This window comes from Uranotaenia lowii, chromosome 2 (assembly GCF_029784155.1).
Source record: "Uranotaenia lowii strain MFRU-FL chromosome 2, ASM2978415v1, whole genome shotgun sequence".
Lineage (NCBI taxonomy): Eukaryota > Metazoa > Arthropoda > Insecta > Diptera > Culicidae > Uranotaenia > Uranotaenia lowii.
This window is the reverse complement of record NC_073692.1, coordinates 392,366,829-392,384,071: the sequence shown is the minus strand read 5'-3', so window position 1 is coordinate 392,384,071 and position 17,243 is coordinate 392,366,829. Positions and strand designations below refer to the sequence as shown.

The 17,243-nt window shown below is 36.8% G+C and overlaps 1 protein-coding gene across 1 annotated transcript in view; it reads left to right on the top strand.

The window, feature by feature from the left end:
* LOC129744637 (MOXD1 homolog 2-like) overlaps positions 1 to 17,243 on the top strand; it is a 355,619-nt gene that overhangs the window by 96,540 nt on the left and 241,836 nt on the right. The window contains exon 4 of the mRNA XM_055737259.1: positions 16,387 to 16,924. Within this exon, the coding sequence (XP_055593234.1) occupies positions 16,616 to 16,924 (309 nt within the window). The 5' untranslated portion in view covers positions 16,387 to 16,615. The remainder of the gene's footprint in view (positions 1 to 16,386; positions 16,925 to 17,243) is intronic.

Here is a 17,243-nt window from a genome sequence, read left to right as displayed (position 1 = left end):
TAACCTCATTTGGGTCAGCACGTTAAAAGATAAAGAGGTAGATTATTGTGACACTGACAAGAACGATTCAACTTCCTTTTCAAACACCTTCTTCTCTGGTTTTCCCAGCACGATAAACATTGGCAAAACTAGCACTGAGTTGCAAAAAATCGCTAGCCTACGAGGTAAACTCATTTAAACAAATAAAAATTAATTAAAAGCCATTTTTCTCACTTTGTCCCACTTTTTGCAGCAACTTTTTCCCGGGACGCTGTGTGACGACTATTGTGTTTCAGGAATTTCCCTTCCAACAGATTTTTTTAGTTTGTTCGCCTTTTTTCAGCACCTACGGTTTAAAGCGATTAGGAATGAGAAAAAAGGACGTTTCTTCGGTCCAGGTTTAACTCTAGGGATGGCAAGACCACAATCGGCTTTTCCCGAGGGATCACACACCAGGACCGGGGTAAGGATTCTGGGGTCCTGCTCCGGAAAGCAACTGCCGGAAATGATTTCGTTCTCCGGTCACGTTTTCCTCCGACCAAGAAAGGGTGTCATGATCATCGGTCAGGAATGGTGTGCAGAAAAATTGTCTGATCATCCCTGAAGGGTTTTGTTGAATCATGCTATTTTTTAATTATAACGTTGAAAGTGAAATCTGCATGACGAGATATTATACTTCGGACATTCCTTTTGAAAAATTTAAATATGAATATACAAAAATTTGTATAAAAAAATTCAGGAGAAAAATTAGAAATTGACATTGACATTCCCTAGCATTCCAAACCATCAGAAGAATGTCTGGAGAAAATGAGACGAATAAATTAATTCAAGCTCAAGTCACCTACCCAGAAACCAGAAGTGTGAAGTTCCGATTCAGGGACAAAACCGGCATCCGTAAGCATTAAAAGAAGGAGGATGAGCAGAAGAGGGGCTTGATATACATATTTAGGGACAAGTTCCATACCACACACCCACACCCCAATAATGTCTACCTTTTTGCTACCCCCGGGCCAGGGAAAATTGTTTGTTGGCACATTTTGGGATCACCTGCTGCATATTTTCACTCACTTTTGCTGCTGACCGTCATTTGGAGGTGGAAGAATTTCTCGTATTTCGAAGGGACATTTTTGTACAGTGGCTAGCTGCTCTGACCTTTCCTAATGGAGATTTAAGTAAACATCAATACGTCGAATTTGAAGGTTCTTTTTTGTATCATTTTCAAAAACATCTTCGTGGTGTTAACTTTGTTTTGGTGTTATCATCCATGCATAAATTAGTAATTTGCCAATTCTTTCACCAAAAGTCGAATGAAGATAAACTGAATTTGTTACAACTGTTTTTTTTTTTAATAGAACAGTTAAAATTCCTACAAAAGAGACTCATTTGGAAGCTATCAGACGCAACAACAGAATTTGTTTATGAAAATTTCGCAAAATGGATCCACCTGAGGGCTCTTTATGTATCTTCATCGAAAGGAAAAACAAGTTTGTGTAAATATAAAGGTACATATATGATAGTTCTTGAAACAAAAGACTTAAACTTTGTTTTTCTTCAATGTACATAAAGCGCCCACAGGCGGACCATTGACCCATGATCCATGACATTCATTCAAAAATTTTGAGGCCCACTTTCTCAAAAACAAGGTAATTTTGGTAAAAATCTTGGCCACCCATGCTCTAAAATCTGTCTGTTTGCCTGTCTATCTGTCTGCCTCTCTGTTCTTAACAGACGTTTGAGAACAGGTTTTGATTACAGAAAAATAAATAAAAAATGTTATCAATTAATCTATTAGCATTCAACTATTTTTCAAAATTTTGGAGTGTTTATAAATATCGGCTATATCTGTGAGAAATAAACTTAATAGAAGAATAAAATAATTGATAATTCCAGCAAGTTGCTGGATAAAACCGTAGTATTTGGATTTGAACCTTTTATTTGAAAATTCTCTTAGCTGATTTGCCATATCCATAGCTTTTCGTTTTAGCTTATATTCTTCTATAATCTCAAATTCTTCCGATCTTCGAAGCCGATATAAAAATTCTTAAATGAATAATGAACGGGGATTTCTCTTCATCATTGGACTCAAAGTTTTTTTTTCTATTTTGTTTGCATTATACAGTACTATTCAAAATTCAATCATTCAAAAGTATTGAAAAAACAATAACCAGTCAACAAACCTTAAAAAAATAGAAAAAAAATATCTCATTTCGTACACTATTTGAACAATTAAAACTCAAATGCTCGTTAAAATAAATCTGAAAATTAAAAAAAAATTAGAAAAAAATCGGTTATTAAAGATTGATTAAATTCATAATTGATAAATCAATGATAATAGACTAAATTTGAGAAAAATATCGAGTTAAGAACGCAAAACCTGTTCTGTGTAATTTGTGGCAAATTTGTTTAAACCCAGAAATAACTCAACAAAAATCAAGAAATAAATTTCTTTGCCATCAAAACTCATCGAAAGATTTTAGATCGTATTTGAGGATCTAAAAAAATGTTTAATTATTATTGAATTAAACATTTTTTTAGATCCTCAATTAATTTAGTTTTGGGAGCATAAATATAAAAATATTACTTTTCAATTTGTTTTTGTTGTTTGATTTGCCAAAAAAAAGTGAAAAAATCCGGGAAAAATCCAGGTATGTTTTCAATGGAATCCGGGCAACCGGGCCTGGCCGAATTGTTTCTAAATTTTGTTTTAAGTATCCGGGAAAACCCGGATTAAACCGGGCAATCTGACAACCTTAACTTAACCCTTTTAACACCCGATTTTCATGGGTTTTTTGATCATCGAAAGTTCGATAGTCATAGTCATAGACAACACTTTAAGCATATAGGAGAAAAAATCTGGAGGAGAAAAGCGATCTGCATTTAGTTTTTCGCTTAATGAAACATTCGGGTATGAGCCTTGACTTCCCTGATGACCCTTAACCTTAGTTGCCGATCATGTGCTTCTCTTCAATCTATGATTCGAACTTTGTTGACATTTTTGACAGTGGTTGCATAATTTTCTACCACTCACGCATAGAATTTTTTTGAATAAACAACGTTTTTTGAATAATCAACGGTAGCTATCGATTTGATAATGATAGATTTTAAAGGAAGCTGTGTTAAATTATTTTTCTTTTTCTCTTGCACCGCAAATATCCCAAAAACGCGTTTTTTTAATGAAAAAAAAATGTCGTATGATACGTTTTACAAACAACAAAATTCTATCCAAATTCTTTATGTCCAATAACTATGAAATGAGCAATCAAGAAAAGAATGTGTCCAATTTCTTAACAAACTAATTAAACTTTGCACTGGATGTTTGAGTATATTCACGCAAGATTTTCGCAATAAATTCATATTCATCAAAAAACCCATTTCATACCGATTCTGGAGGTGAAATTTCTTTATGATAAATATCCATTCATTGCGGAGATACGTGAATATTCTTAAAATCTAGTGCAAATTTGATTTTAAGTCTTATAAAATCTGGAAAAATGTTAATTGACAAAAAGTTTAAAAAACAGCTGAATTTTGCAAATTCATCAAAAATTCTGTGTTTCGTATTTTAAAAATCCAAAGTTTTGAAAATGTGCTAAATAACATCGTGGTTCCTTGATTGAAAAGTACGGTTTTGTTATAACTTTCTTACATGTTTTGTGGTCATGATCTTAAAAAAAATCAAAACAAATTTATTCTTGTATGCCACAAAAAATAAGCTTCTTACTTCAGCTTTCTTGGACACTGAGTGAATTTTTTTTTAGGATTCCATATCTGATCTACAGTCTTTTTCCAAAGCATGTTTTTCCGATTTTTTTTCGATTTTTTTTCTTAGGCTTTGAATAACGGAAAACTGAAGTGTTGTAAGGGAATGATGGCATAAATTATACGTGAGTTATACTACAAGGTTTGAAAAACTATAAATTTTGTGAAAATCAGTTGAGAAACACAAGAGATATGGTGGTTTTAAGCGAGAAGTGTCAAATTTTTCTTTTATTTTTAAATAGATTTAATTTATTTTCGTATATCCTTCATCTCATCCTTACATTCTTTCTCATCTCTATTCTCATTTAAAACCTTTTACGCGTCGACTATTTTTTTACTCTTTAGAACAAAATTTTATTTACTAAACATCCTTAATTTTTATTCCATATTCCACATCATCATTCCCTTACATATTTTTTGATTTCTGCTTATTTTTCATCTCATCTCTACATTCCTACTCAACTTTTTTTTCAATAGAATCTTTATTCACTAACTTTTATTCTCAAAAAAAAAAATATTTTATTTTTCTAATTATTCTCATCTCATTTCTACATTCCATTCTCAGCAAAAGCTTTTGAAATCTTCAATATATATTTATTTTCTGCATATTCTTCTTCCAATCCGAAAAAATATTCTTCACAAAAGCCTTCCCAATTCGTGCTTTTCCTGTCGCTCTGGTTTTGTTTACCAGAGACGGAAAAATTTGCAAGAAAACATTCTTAGCATCAGCTTTCACTGTGCTTTTCTTGTCACTCTGTCTCTGTTTATCAGAGCCGGAACAATTCGTTAGTATTTTTGGAAACAGCCTTGCCAACCAGAAGGCGATTTCAAAACAAACAATCAGCAGCAGTAGCCTTAAAAATTTGCACTTTCTAAGCCAATTCCGTTTTTGTTTACCGAAAAGCCAAATCAAAGTAAACAATCAGCAGAAGCTGCCTGAAAATCAGCGCTTCTAAATCCAATCTGCCTTTTTCTACAGAAAGGCCAAATCAAAACAAACAGCATCAGCCTTGAAAATCTGCACTTCCTAAGGCAATTCCGCCTTTTTTTCAACGGTTAGCCAAATCAAAGTAAACAATCAGTAGAAGCTGTCTGAAAATATGCGCTTCCAGATCCTTTCTGTCTTTTTCCACCGGAAGGCAAATCAAAACAAACAGTCAGCCGCAGCAGTCCTAAAAATCTGCGCTTCCAAAGCCATTCCGTCTTTATCCACCTAAAGGCCAAATCATAAAAAACATTCAGCAGCAACAGCCTTAAAAATCTGCACTTATTTAGCCAATTCCGATTTTTTACCGGAAAGGCAAACCAAAACAAAAAACCAGGAGCCTAAAAATCTGCGCTTCCTTAGTCAATTCCGTCTTTTTCCACCGGCAGGCCATTTAGCAGAAGCTGCTTGGAAATCTGCGCTTGAAAATCCATCCCGTCTTTTTCCACCGGGAAGCCAAGCCAAAACAAACGAACAGCAGCTACAGTCTTAATCTGCGCTCTTAAGCCATTCCGTCTTTTTCCGCTAGATAACAAAATCACAACAATCAGCAGCAGCAGCCTTAAAATCTGCACTTCCTAAGCCAATTCCGTCTTTCTCCACCGGATGGCCCAATCATAGAAAAAAATCAGCCGCAGCATTCCAACTTTTTCCACCGGAAAGCCAAATCATAACAAACAATCAGCAGCAGCAGCCTTAAAAATCGGCGCTTTTTTAGTCATTTCCATCTTTTAACACCGGAAAGCCAACCCAAAACAAACAATCAGCAGCAGCAGCCTTAAAAATTTGCGCTTCCAAAGCCATTCCCTCTTTTTCCAGTGACCGAATCAGCAACAATTTTGTTCGTAGCGGCAGCCTTTAAAATTGTACCACCAGCCTTTACAATCTGTACTCTCTGTCCTTATTCTACCAATCTCAATTCAGAGATTCACTCAGACACGTCTTTCACTCACAAGAATAGATCAATGACTGACTTTGTTTTGTTTGTTTAGCCTAGTGTTTCCAAAATAACAAACGTTCCCATACACATTTATTTTATTTTATATATCTTCAGTGTTGCCGAATACAACTTTTATTTTATTTACTGTTAATTTTAATAAGATTTGATTTATTTTCGTATATCCTTCATCTAATCCCTACACCTTTGAGACCGCATAGGTATTCATTTGGTGAGGTACAAAATTGATTGTTTAGTTCTCAACTTGGATCCAATTTTGAAAAAAAAAAAACAATGAAAGGTAAGCTATTATTTTCCCAAATTCAAATTTCCCCAATGTAGTTGAGTTCAAAACTGTCTGTCATGGTTTTACTCTCGTTGTTGCTCAAAACCACCAGAAAGGTGTCACTTTCAAGCCCTAATTCATCACTCGTGAAGTCTATTTGGGTAAGTGTGTGTTTTAGTCTCTTCCTTTGTGAAAATTTCGAACGTTCTAAAATAGCTTCGAAAGCTTTTGTCAGCGAGAAGGCAAGAAAACAGTGCGGCTCGCTTCGTCATTGAAGTGTAAAATGTGTTATTTACTGTAAACGATGCTAAACGCCTGATTTTAGGCTATTGAGTTTGAAAATTTTTGAAGAACGTTTTTTTTTTCTTGCGGCTTAGCTTTAGTCGACGCTAAGTGATACACTTCACCATTTAGATGAGGTCGGTTCTTGTAAGTTGGGGGAACGTGAGTCGGATGATTTGAATTGTTGGAACCAAGAGGTTCATCAAACTCCGATGGCGTGTCTCTTCATCAAATGTTGCCCAAAAATGCCCATTGTGTCCCGAGAATGGAGAAAATAATGTGGACCCAAGTGGGGATGGCAAATTCGATGACTTCCAAGATTTTCTCAAGATGTTCCACCGAATATCGGGAAGAAAAATGCTTCCAAGATGAAGGCAGCAACCGACAGTCTGAGTCAAATCAAGTCGTGTGACTCCCAGAGCCTTGGTCCTTCATAGGTCCTAGTAAGGAAGCAGGAACGCACCGGATAGGAAACAGCTTTATGTGCCAACAAAAGAATAATAATGGCGTACAATATTTCTACAATTTCATCACAAGGCGAGGAGAGAGCATTATGAATAACAATGGCCGGGTTCCCGAGCAAGTGTTTATTCATTCGATCCAAAGATGTATACTTTTATTTTCCGACGAACAGATTTGTTCCGATGATGTGGAAATAACTGTACGACAAGTATCCTGTGTGTGTGCAGGTGTTTGTGTGTGTGCACGTGAGTTCGTGGAAGAAGAAAAAGAAGGGAACTCTCCTCTTTCTCTCCCGTTGGAGTTCACTGGATTTCCACATGACAGAAAATTTCACCTCAGCCTCATTGTAGCCGGCTAAAAGCGAGAGCGGAGGGCTTTGAAGACCCCCAGCAGCAATGGCTTCCGAAACGTGTAAGTGGAAATGGAAACCTTGTGACAACTTGTGCCTTCGCAATGTTCCCCATCGGCCATTGTTGTTGGCAACTTGGAACTTGTGGCGGCATTTCGAGTGCTGGCTGCGAGTCTTTACCCATACTACATGGGGCTTTTTTTCGCTTTCCTTCAAGAGGAAACGTGTTATGAAAGGAAGAATTTACTCGACATTCACCCGGAATTATCGTTATTGTAATACAAAGTGAAAGCATTTGCTAAGCTGGTCTCTTGAAGGATTTTTTTGCTTCTTCGTGCTGTTGGCTGCTGCCGCTAACATCTTTTGTGTGTGTACCTGCCTTTGCTTTGTGTCGAAGGAGAGCGAGCATGCTTTCGCCTTTGTGCCCCGGTTGATTTCTTCACATTCTGATATCGTGCGCTTAACATTTCTCGATAAACGTTTCGGATATGCTTGAATGTTGTTTAATCTGTGGCAGCGTTCATTCAAACCGCGCGGAACGAGCTCGAGACGATATGATTGCGTTGAACGAAAAGGCCCTCGAGTTCATGGAAATTGATAACCCCCGAAATTCAGTCGAGCACCGTTGATAGATCGTTGAAATGTCGTAGAAAAAAAAATAGTGAAAGAATTTTTATTGCATAGAACAGGAGTTGCTTGTTGAATATTTCAATACAGTGAATCTTCGAAGCATTTCCCCTTGTGGAAAATGATTACAATCCGAGTGTGGCGAAATCCTTAAATAAATATTTTTTAAACGAACACACACATATAGGATTTCAGTGAAACTTAATGTTTCTTTGAAGAGATCTAAATTCTACTTAAGACTAAGCGTACATCTTTCAAGGATATAATGGCTAGCATTTTTCTAATGCTAACACCACCAACCCACAGAAAGAGTTTGCCGTGACCAAGGCTTGATCTCATGACTTCTGGCTTAGAAGACTTGCACGCTATCCTCGAGGCCACGGTCGGCGGCATACTTGATTCGATGCGTAGACAGTCGAATAACCCATGCAGTGTAGTGGTACTCTTTTATTTGTTGTCTTTATTATAAAGTTTTTTTTTAAACTCCACATAGAAATCGCCATAACTTGTTTTTAAAGCCTATATGAGACTTTCAGTTTTCGACAAAGGCGAATGGGTAATTTGGTTTTCGGATGTACACGGCAAGCTTGCTTAAAAAATTCTGACTTTCTGTAATTTTACTTCAAAATTCAGTGATGGTTTTCTGTGATGTAAATTCAATAAATTCCTTGAAAATTCAAGAAAAATTGAATTTATTACCTTTTACTTGTGAGAAACTATAAAAAACTACTAATATTATCATTTTTTCCAAAACAAAAAAATAAATCCAAGATTCATGTTTTCATAATGATTATAATTTTGGAAATACGAAAAAAAAAAATGAAAAATATGCAAAATCTGTCAATATTTCCAAAACTCTGTGTTCTGTGACACAGAATCTGTCCGGAAAATAAGCTCAAAGTTCTACGAAATTATGGTTTTTCTGTGACTTCGGCAACCTTGGTACACGAATGAGCAAAAACGCTAGCTGAACATTTTCGCCACTCTTTTCTACGAAATATTAAATATAACTTCCTCAATAGATAGCTTTTTTCTCCAACATTAGAATTTCTTGACTACACAGTAACATTTTCTTGTCTCATCAAGATCTTTCGGTCCGTTAATTGCTCGCCCGCGTCCATTCTGGCCTATCCAAGTCAGTATTGTACTGATTTTATACTTAAAACAGCCTTTTTTGTTTCATCACTTTTTCCTCCCACTGGAGTTTGGCCCCATAATAATTTTTTTCGTCTCATCAAGATCTTTGGAACCTTGTGTTGCACATCTAAGAACTGATTTTAAACTGAGGATTAGGCTGCACCATTCTATGAACAACGAAGTAACTTTTCCCATACGTTTAGTTAGAGGCAAGATCACCTTTTTCCATTAGATAAATCCCCGAATTCCATCACTTTTTCGTGAGTAAAAAAAGTTGTAGTGAGACCAAGATGTACATATTTTAAGAAAGTAATCTACATGGTCCGGCAATTGAAGTGCTACATTGAAATAAACATATAAATTGATCAAAACAACAACTTTTTATTTCAAATTGATACTCTTGACAATAAAATTACTTTTTCAAAATTCACAGGTAAAGTTCGACTTGTTCGGCCTTGAGTTTAACCACTCGCCGCAGACGGTCGAGGAACGCATCGTATGAGGCCCGCAGGTTTTCTTGTGGTATTTTATCCCAGGCTGCCACGAGATGTCGCTTCAGGACCTCCACACCTTCATGTTTCTTAGAGCAGACTTCGGCCTCCAACATACTCCAAACAGCGATGTCCATAGGGTTCAGGTCTGGCGAACTCGCCGGCCACTCGGAGCTCGAAATGAACCCTGGAAAATGTTGCGCAATCCAAAGTTGGGTTTTCTTCGCTTTGTGAGCCAGCGCCGGAAAACCCAATCCCTGGAACCAAAATGTCGACGTGCCCACGGTTCGACGACATTCTGTAGAACTAGTTCCCGATATGTTTTTTGGTTGATCCTTCAGGAACAAAAACCAGCGGAGTTCAACCATCACGGGTGATTCCGGCTCAAACCATCACTGATGCTGGTTTCTGTCGCCGGGTGGCCGTCAGCAAGTCGGCATGGCTTCGTGATCTGTCTGGCAATCATACTCTGTCGTTCTGCTTAAAGCTTAGTTCTTTTAGAAATGGGACAGTTGCGAATGCGTGTATCTCAAAAACCTTTCGTTTGATCTAAATACTTTCTATGAAGGAAATGAAGGTAATCTTATGATATTTTATGAAAAAATCTGAAAAAAACGATTTATCGTTTATTTGTAAGAATAAATTCTACTTTATTCTTGGTACCTCCCTTCGGCCAGCGCACACTTTTTTCAGTCATGATAATGGTCAGTTTTTCAAACTTATACTTCGTCTAATCTGTAATTTAGGTGGCTACATCCCCCTCCTTCAATTTCTGATACTTTTCGGACCAATACTTCTCATTTAGAAGAAACTGAGGGCAATTTAGTGGATACAGCTGTTTCGTAATTAACGAATTTGATTATTTTTGAGCCACTCTTTGGGCGTTTTTAATGGAAATTCTGCTGGCAAAATCTGGCAATAACGAAGTCAAACCATGAGGAGATTGAACTTTTTGTTTTTTTTTTTTTTTTTTTTTTTTTTTTGAGCAGGGAAAAGCCCCTGGGAGTGTAGCTACTTTCAGGCCACTTCTCCCAAAGGCATAAAACCTCCTCATCACTTTATTATAAGATTTTTTTTTCAATGATTTTTTACAGCATTTGGTTTCACAATTCTAGTTTTCATAACGAAAGATTGATATTATGCACTTTATTATTGGGCGATGCGGTGACGGTGGATGGAGGCGATGTTTCGTGGCGGTGGGCGGTGGTGGAGGGCGGTGATGGAGGGCGGTGGCGGCTGGTGGCGAGAAAAAAAAATGTGTATACAGTATACACACATGCATTAGTTACAAGCGTGATGAGGAATCAGGTATTGCGCGCGTTCTCAGTGAGGAGACCCTCTTAGTGTAATCGGTTAGTATAGATCGTAGGTTGCGAAGGGTACATAAAAGATTACCCTTTTAGGCTTTTGAAAAGGGTGAAAACCATAGTTTTCGTTTTGAAAATTGTTGTTTTTTTCCACAGGAGCAGAATTTTGGCAAATCATTATATTTTATACAAAATAATAAGCAAATACATACTTTAATATACTCGGGACCTTGTCACGAGCAGACGTGGTATAGGATTCAAACGCTGGAATTTGTTTAAAATAGGGTATTCCATAAGTTTCGTCGTTCATCAGAAATCATCTTTCCCATAGCCTCGAAACCAGATATACAGCATACGAGCTGTGGATCTAGCAAATTTTTTGTTTGAGGTTAGGTTTGAATGACTCAATAAAAGGCAACACTTTGAGCTTATCGGAGAAATTTTTTTTTGGAAATTTCAGCGATCTACCCTTAGCTTTTTGCTTATTGAAAATTAAAAATGCTGGTATGAGACTTCCCTGATGACCCTTAGCCGAAGTTGCCGATCATATGCTTCGCTCCAATGGTTGATTTGAACTTTGTGGACGTTTTTAACAGTATTTCCATACTTCTCCACCACTCACACACAGTAGTTCTTTGAATAATCAACGGTTTTTTCGGATATCAGTTTGATAATGATGGATTTTGAATGAAACTGTGCGAAAATATTTTTTCCTTTTTCTCTTGCATCGTTGATATTTCAAAAACGCGTACATTTTAAATTTTGAAAAAATAGGTCGGATAGTACTTTTTACAGTCAACAAAATGCTGTCTAAATTTTGAATGTCCGATTACTAGTAAACGAGCTATTAGCAAAAGAAAGTGTCCCATTTCTAAAAGAACTAAGCTTTATTCACGAATTATTGCTGTACGGTGAAGAGTTTCTCATCGGTTAACAAGATATTCTTCAACCTTCCTTCCGCGGTTCTCTTCAGCTGCGCCTTCGCTCTTTTCAACCGTTGTTGTTTCTGCTTCACCGTTAGGTCCTGGATTTATTTGGATCTTGTAAGGCTTGGTCTGAAGTTTATCTTTCAGGATCCGACGGAGACTTCGATCCGATATGTTGAGATCCTTTTCCAATATAGTGGCACTACGACGAGGATTGCTTTCAAGGCGCTTCTTGACCATCTTCGCCATGGCAAGTGCCACCACAGTAGGTCAGCGTCCCCCACCATACCGGTTTTTGGCACTTCCGGTCTCCATGTATCTTTTAACTGAACGGTATACAAAACTTCTGCTCACACTTATATCGGACAGCTCACGAAATATCTCCTTCTGCCGTTTGCCAGCTAGGAACAAGGCAACCACAGCGCTACGTTTCTGTTCCATATCCATTTTTCCGGATAACACCTGATTACAAAAGTAACACTTACATCCAATGATAGATAAGACTTAATGTAAACAAAGCGAAGAGGAGCCGTTCAAAACCGTTTCGTGTGCAACAAAATAATTACTGTTGGAGTAATGTAGTAGTTCAATTGCCGGACTCTGTATATAATTGAGTTTATCTGTCTGTCTGTCGGGCTTGTGATATAGCTCAGTTGGCAAGTCTGTTGTCTCCTGAGCAGATGTCCGTGAGTTCGAGCCCAAGAGTAAACATCGAACACAGTTGTACCGGATAGTTTTTCAATAACGATCCGCCAACTGCAACGTTGATAAAGTCGCGAATGCCATGAAGATGGTAAAACGACTATAATCGAAACAAAAAAAAAAAAAAAAAATGTCTGTCTGTCGGTCTGTCTGTCTGTCTGTCTGTCTGTCTGTCTGTCTGTCTGTCTTTTCCCTATAGACTCGAAAACTACTGAACCGATTTACGTGAAACTTGGCAGGAAGGGGGTATTGTAGGCCAGGGAAGGTTTATATAATAGTTTGGGACCCCTCCTTCTTCTTGGAAGGGGGGAGAGGGTTCTTTCATATAAAAGTAGCAAATGGTACCAAATTTGGCATTGGAGTGTATTTCGGTACGAGGAATGTTTCTATGATGGTTAAGAATTCCTCCTTTTCTCCAGTGGGGAGATAGGAAAAGGGAAGGGGTTTTAACTTACAATTTTTTTTATATCTCGAGATCTATTCAAGCAAATGGAACCCAATTTGGCCAGTAAAGGTATTTCAATACGAGAAATGTTTCAGAAATATTTCTCTGAATATTAAGTAGGGGAGAGTGGGGTATCTTGGGTCATGGGGAAACGTGGGCCACTTTTAAAATCTCAGATGTGTGTTGAGATACAAATCTCAAACCAACTGTCATCGTAGTCGTTTTGCGTAAGCATATATTTCTATATGTTGTTGACTGAAATACGCATCATATTATGCTTTTATTTATCATGCTAAAAAAAAGTTAGAAAAATTTAAATTTCTTATTAGAATTGACTTTCTGTTTCCCTAATTATGAAAAGCTACAAACCCTCATTGGATTAGGTATTCAACTTCAGAATTCATTCGCGTCATAAGGCAATCTTATGAATTTCAATGATTTTTATTATGGCGCCACTTCATAAGAAAATCTTATGGCATGCATAATAGAATTTTTTCTGTGTGTATGATTATTTGGAACTCCACCCTCTTCGATTGGTGAGATACAAAGGAGGGGAGGTGGTCTTCCATACAATTTAATGCATTTTTCGATAGCTAATCATGTAAATTATTCAAAATATCATATTGGAAGATATAAGGCTACAAGTCAAGTTTGAGACCCATTTATCCTTCCACTGGGGGATAAGAAAGGGGGGGTCTCCCTTTCATGCACTACTCGAGAACTAATCGAATAAAAAACCAAATTTTTAATGTTTCGAGGCTACTCCCTGTCTCCAATGGGAAGTGGGGAAGGAGGAGGGAGCTTTTCATACATTATTTTTGGATCACTCGATCAAGAGTATCTTGAATCGAAACCTCTCCTTCATCCAGAAGATAAACGGGAAAAAGGAAAGTATGTATAGATCGAAAACTTATCAAGCTATTGGAGCCATTTGTGAAATCTGATTTTATTTGGATACGAAAAATTGTGTTATGGCAGTTCGGGACGGAAAGGAAAATAAAAACTGGTTCTTGAAATCAAATTTAAAAGCATTATTAAAAACCAATTTCTGATCAAGTTAAAAAAAAATCGTTTCAGATAATCTAATCTCTTTTGTTTTCCAAGAATAATTGAATGTGGAAGCTCTCATTGTAAAGATACCAAAAATTTATTTGTAATGAAATTCTTTCCACAATTTTTTTTTGATTTTTGGGAAATGTAGCAATGCACACTTGGTCAGCTAGTGTAAAAGAAAATTTGATAGCAGTGTAAGGCCGGAACAAATTTCAAATCCTTCTTTTGTCACTCGGAGTTGGAACATCGCGAGGGGGGGGAACAAAAAAAAAATAATGCGAAAAACAAATAAATTGGAATAAATTGCACGAAAGCTTGAATGCAACCATTTTGCATACTTTATTATTGCATAAAACCTATAAATCAACTATTTTTTTAATCGAAAAATTAAATAAAATCAAGAATACAAAATGTAAATCAACTTCCATCTTCCAAAATTTGGTTCTTGGTCTTGTTATCTTTCTGATATTGGAATTTTTATTTGAAATTTACTTAAAATACTTCAAACTTCATTTATTCCCCCCTTCGGGATTTTGGAGATTTCGAAGGGGGGGAGACAAAAGAAGAAATTGATATTTGTTCCAGCCTAATAAAGAGGGAAAATAAAACTATTCGATAGATATAAAACAAGCAAACTATTTTGAATAAAAATTCGTGTAGTCCTTCAAACCTTTCAAACCTTCCAGACCAATTCCTAATCGTCCGGAGCTGAAGCTCTCTGAAAATTGGTGTAAAAGTCGTTTGAACATGTGAACAACCGAAATAATTCTTTCAAATCTTTAAAACTTGAAAACAAAAACTTCCGATCCAGGTTCGAGGCCATAAACAAACGGCACAATAATGTTTGCGCTGTTTTCCAAAAAAAAAAGAACACCCTTTGTCGTCGTCGTAACTTTCTGGCAGCTTCATGGATCATTTCTTCCGGAAGTACCGAAACCGGGGCTTTTCCAGGGTGCTCTCATCCACAAGTGTGAAAAAGAATCATAAATCGCGCGCAAACGCACGCCTTCTGCGAAAATAACTTTTCCGGGCGGCTTAAGAAGGATTTGGTAAGTGTTTAATACACAACATGGGAACGATTCAAGAATGGGAACCGGTTGAGAAAAAAAAGTCGCATAAAACCGGCAAAGGCAACAGCTTTCCGAGGAGCAACATTTGGCACCGGAAAAGAAGCTCGACTTCAGCCATGGCTCGTTTTGCATCGTCACCATCCGCCATCGCGTGTCGTCTTCGTCGTCGTCATCATCATAATCTTCAACTCGACGACATACTTCAAAACTTGCAGCGTCGCCGGAAGAGAAATTTTGGAGAGGTTCTTCATTACGATGGTTTTATGGTATTTTTTTATGGATATCAGAAGCCTGAAAAAAATCTTAAATTTAAATGAATGAAAGATGTTTTCGATCAAAAAAATCGTTAAGAACAAATTTTTGTAATTTTTTTCATTTTTGTCATGTTTGTCATTTTTGTCATTTTTGTCATTTTTGTCATTTTTGTCATTTTTGTCATTTTTGTCATTTTTGTCATTTTTGTCATTTTTGTCATTTTTGTCATTTTTGTCATTTTTGTCATTTTTGTCATTTTTGTCATTTTTGTCATTTTTGTCATTTTTGTCATTTTTGTCATTTTTGTCATTTTTGTCATTTTTGTCATTTTTGTCATTTTTGTCATTTTTGTCATTTTTGTCATTTTTGTCATTTTTGTCATTTTTGTCATTTTTGTCATTTTTGTCATTTTTGTCATTTTTGTCATTTTTGTCATTTTTGTCATTTTTGTCATTTTTGTCATTTTTGTCATTTTTGTCATTTTTGTCATTTTTGTCATTTTTGTCATTTTTGTCATTTTTGTCATTTTTGTTGTTTTTGTCATTTTTGTTTGTTTTTTAAATCAATTCTGAGCTGAGAATTTGCACATGACAGTTTTTCCCGCCAAAAATGGAGAAAAAAGTAGAAAAAGTGTGAAGTTACGACTTAATTGACAAACTTATAGAGCAATCGGATCAAGTGCAGAAGACTTAGAGCTTAAAATGATCAAATGTTGTCTTATTTCCATACAATCTTGATCGTCATTGAGTGACCGTTAGTTTATCAAACTACCTGAAATTTGCTATGGGGATTCCAAAACACACCCTAATTTTTGGACAACCATAACCTCAAAGGTGAAAAACTACAACTGGCATCCATTTCTCAGTTTCTGATTCACGAATAGCCCGTGTATGGTGGCCCTTCTAGCCTGTCAAGATGCGGAGAAAGTGGAAGCTGCGAAATTATGTGATTCTCGCAAAGAATTCAGAAATATTGCAACCAGTGCACAACCCTTTCCCAGATGCAAGTGAAATTCACAGCAGGAGGAAGAACAGAAATCGCCACAAACAGACTCACTCGTTAGCAGAAGATACATTTAATTAAAGCTAATTTATGGTTGTAGTATTTTTTTCTGTTTCAAGAGTGCAGGAAGGGAAAAAATATGGATCCACCACTGAAATGTACTACAGTAACAACCGTTTTCTAGGGTATACGTTTGGAAGAAAGAAGTGACACCAAAACTGCAAGAAGGCAATAATTAATAATTTAGATAAAAGTTATGTCTTTTGCAGAATGCTCGTGTAGCACACTTATCTCTGTATAAAACTAACTAGTGCTTTTCGTTTTCGTTTCAGATGTTGGTCACGTTCTACGCGTCGTGGAGGACTTCTTTTTCGGATGGAGTGTTAAACGTGCGCCGCGGCCGGTGTGATTTGTGAGTGAAGAACGTTTCGTTACGCGGTTTTTCTGCGAGGTGTTCTCCAGTGTTGTTTCGGTTTTGAAAAATTCGCCAACTCGACCCCCAGGGCAATAAATAGTGACGAAAACGACGGGTAATAACAGTGGTTTCGTGTTTTGGTTGCCATGATGAAGATGATGAAAATGTTCCAAGCAATGGAAAGGAGGGTGCTACCAATTGTGGTGGCCATTTTGTTGGGCTGCGTTGATTTATCCGCTGCTGCTGCTGCTTCTATGGGTTCTTCAATGTGGGACCACGTGGTGGATTTCGATCAGAACTACCGACTTCTGTGGACTTCTACCAGCCAGGATATAACGTTCGAAGTTCAGGCACGGACACTAGGCTACGTGGGGTTAGGGTTTTCCCGGGATGGAACCCTCTCGGACGCGGACCTGGCCATCGGGTGGATCGATCAGGGTCACGTGTACTTCCAGGTGAGTGCAAAAATTGTTGAAGGATATTCGTGGACCCACGAATTATTTTCAAATATATGTAATGACGGGCACCGGGTCAAGTAAAAGCTAGTAAATTTTTATTTTCTCAAAGAACAACCATATAAAAATAAATTAGTACCGCTTCTGAAAAAAATTCAACCCTTTTGAAATCTTTCCGATGTGAACAAAACAATGGCCATAATCGTTGTAAAATGATCAATTTTCAACAGAATTTATACCTCAAAGGAGGAATTCATGCGTTATTTACCTGTTAAATATTAAAAATAATATTTTATTTTTTATAAATACCTATTCAAAT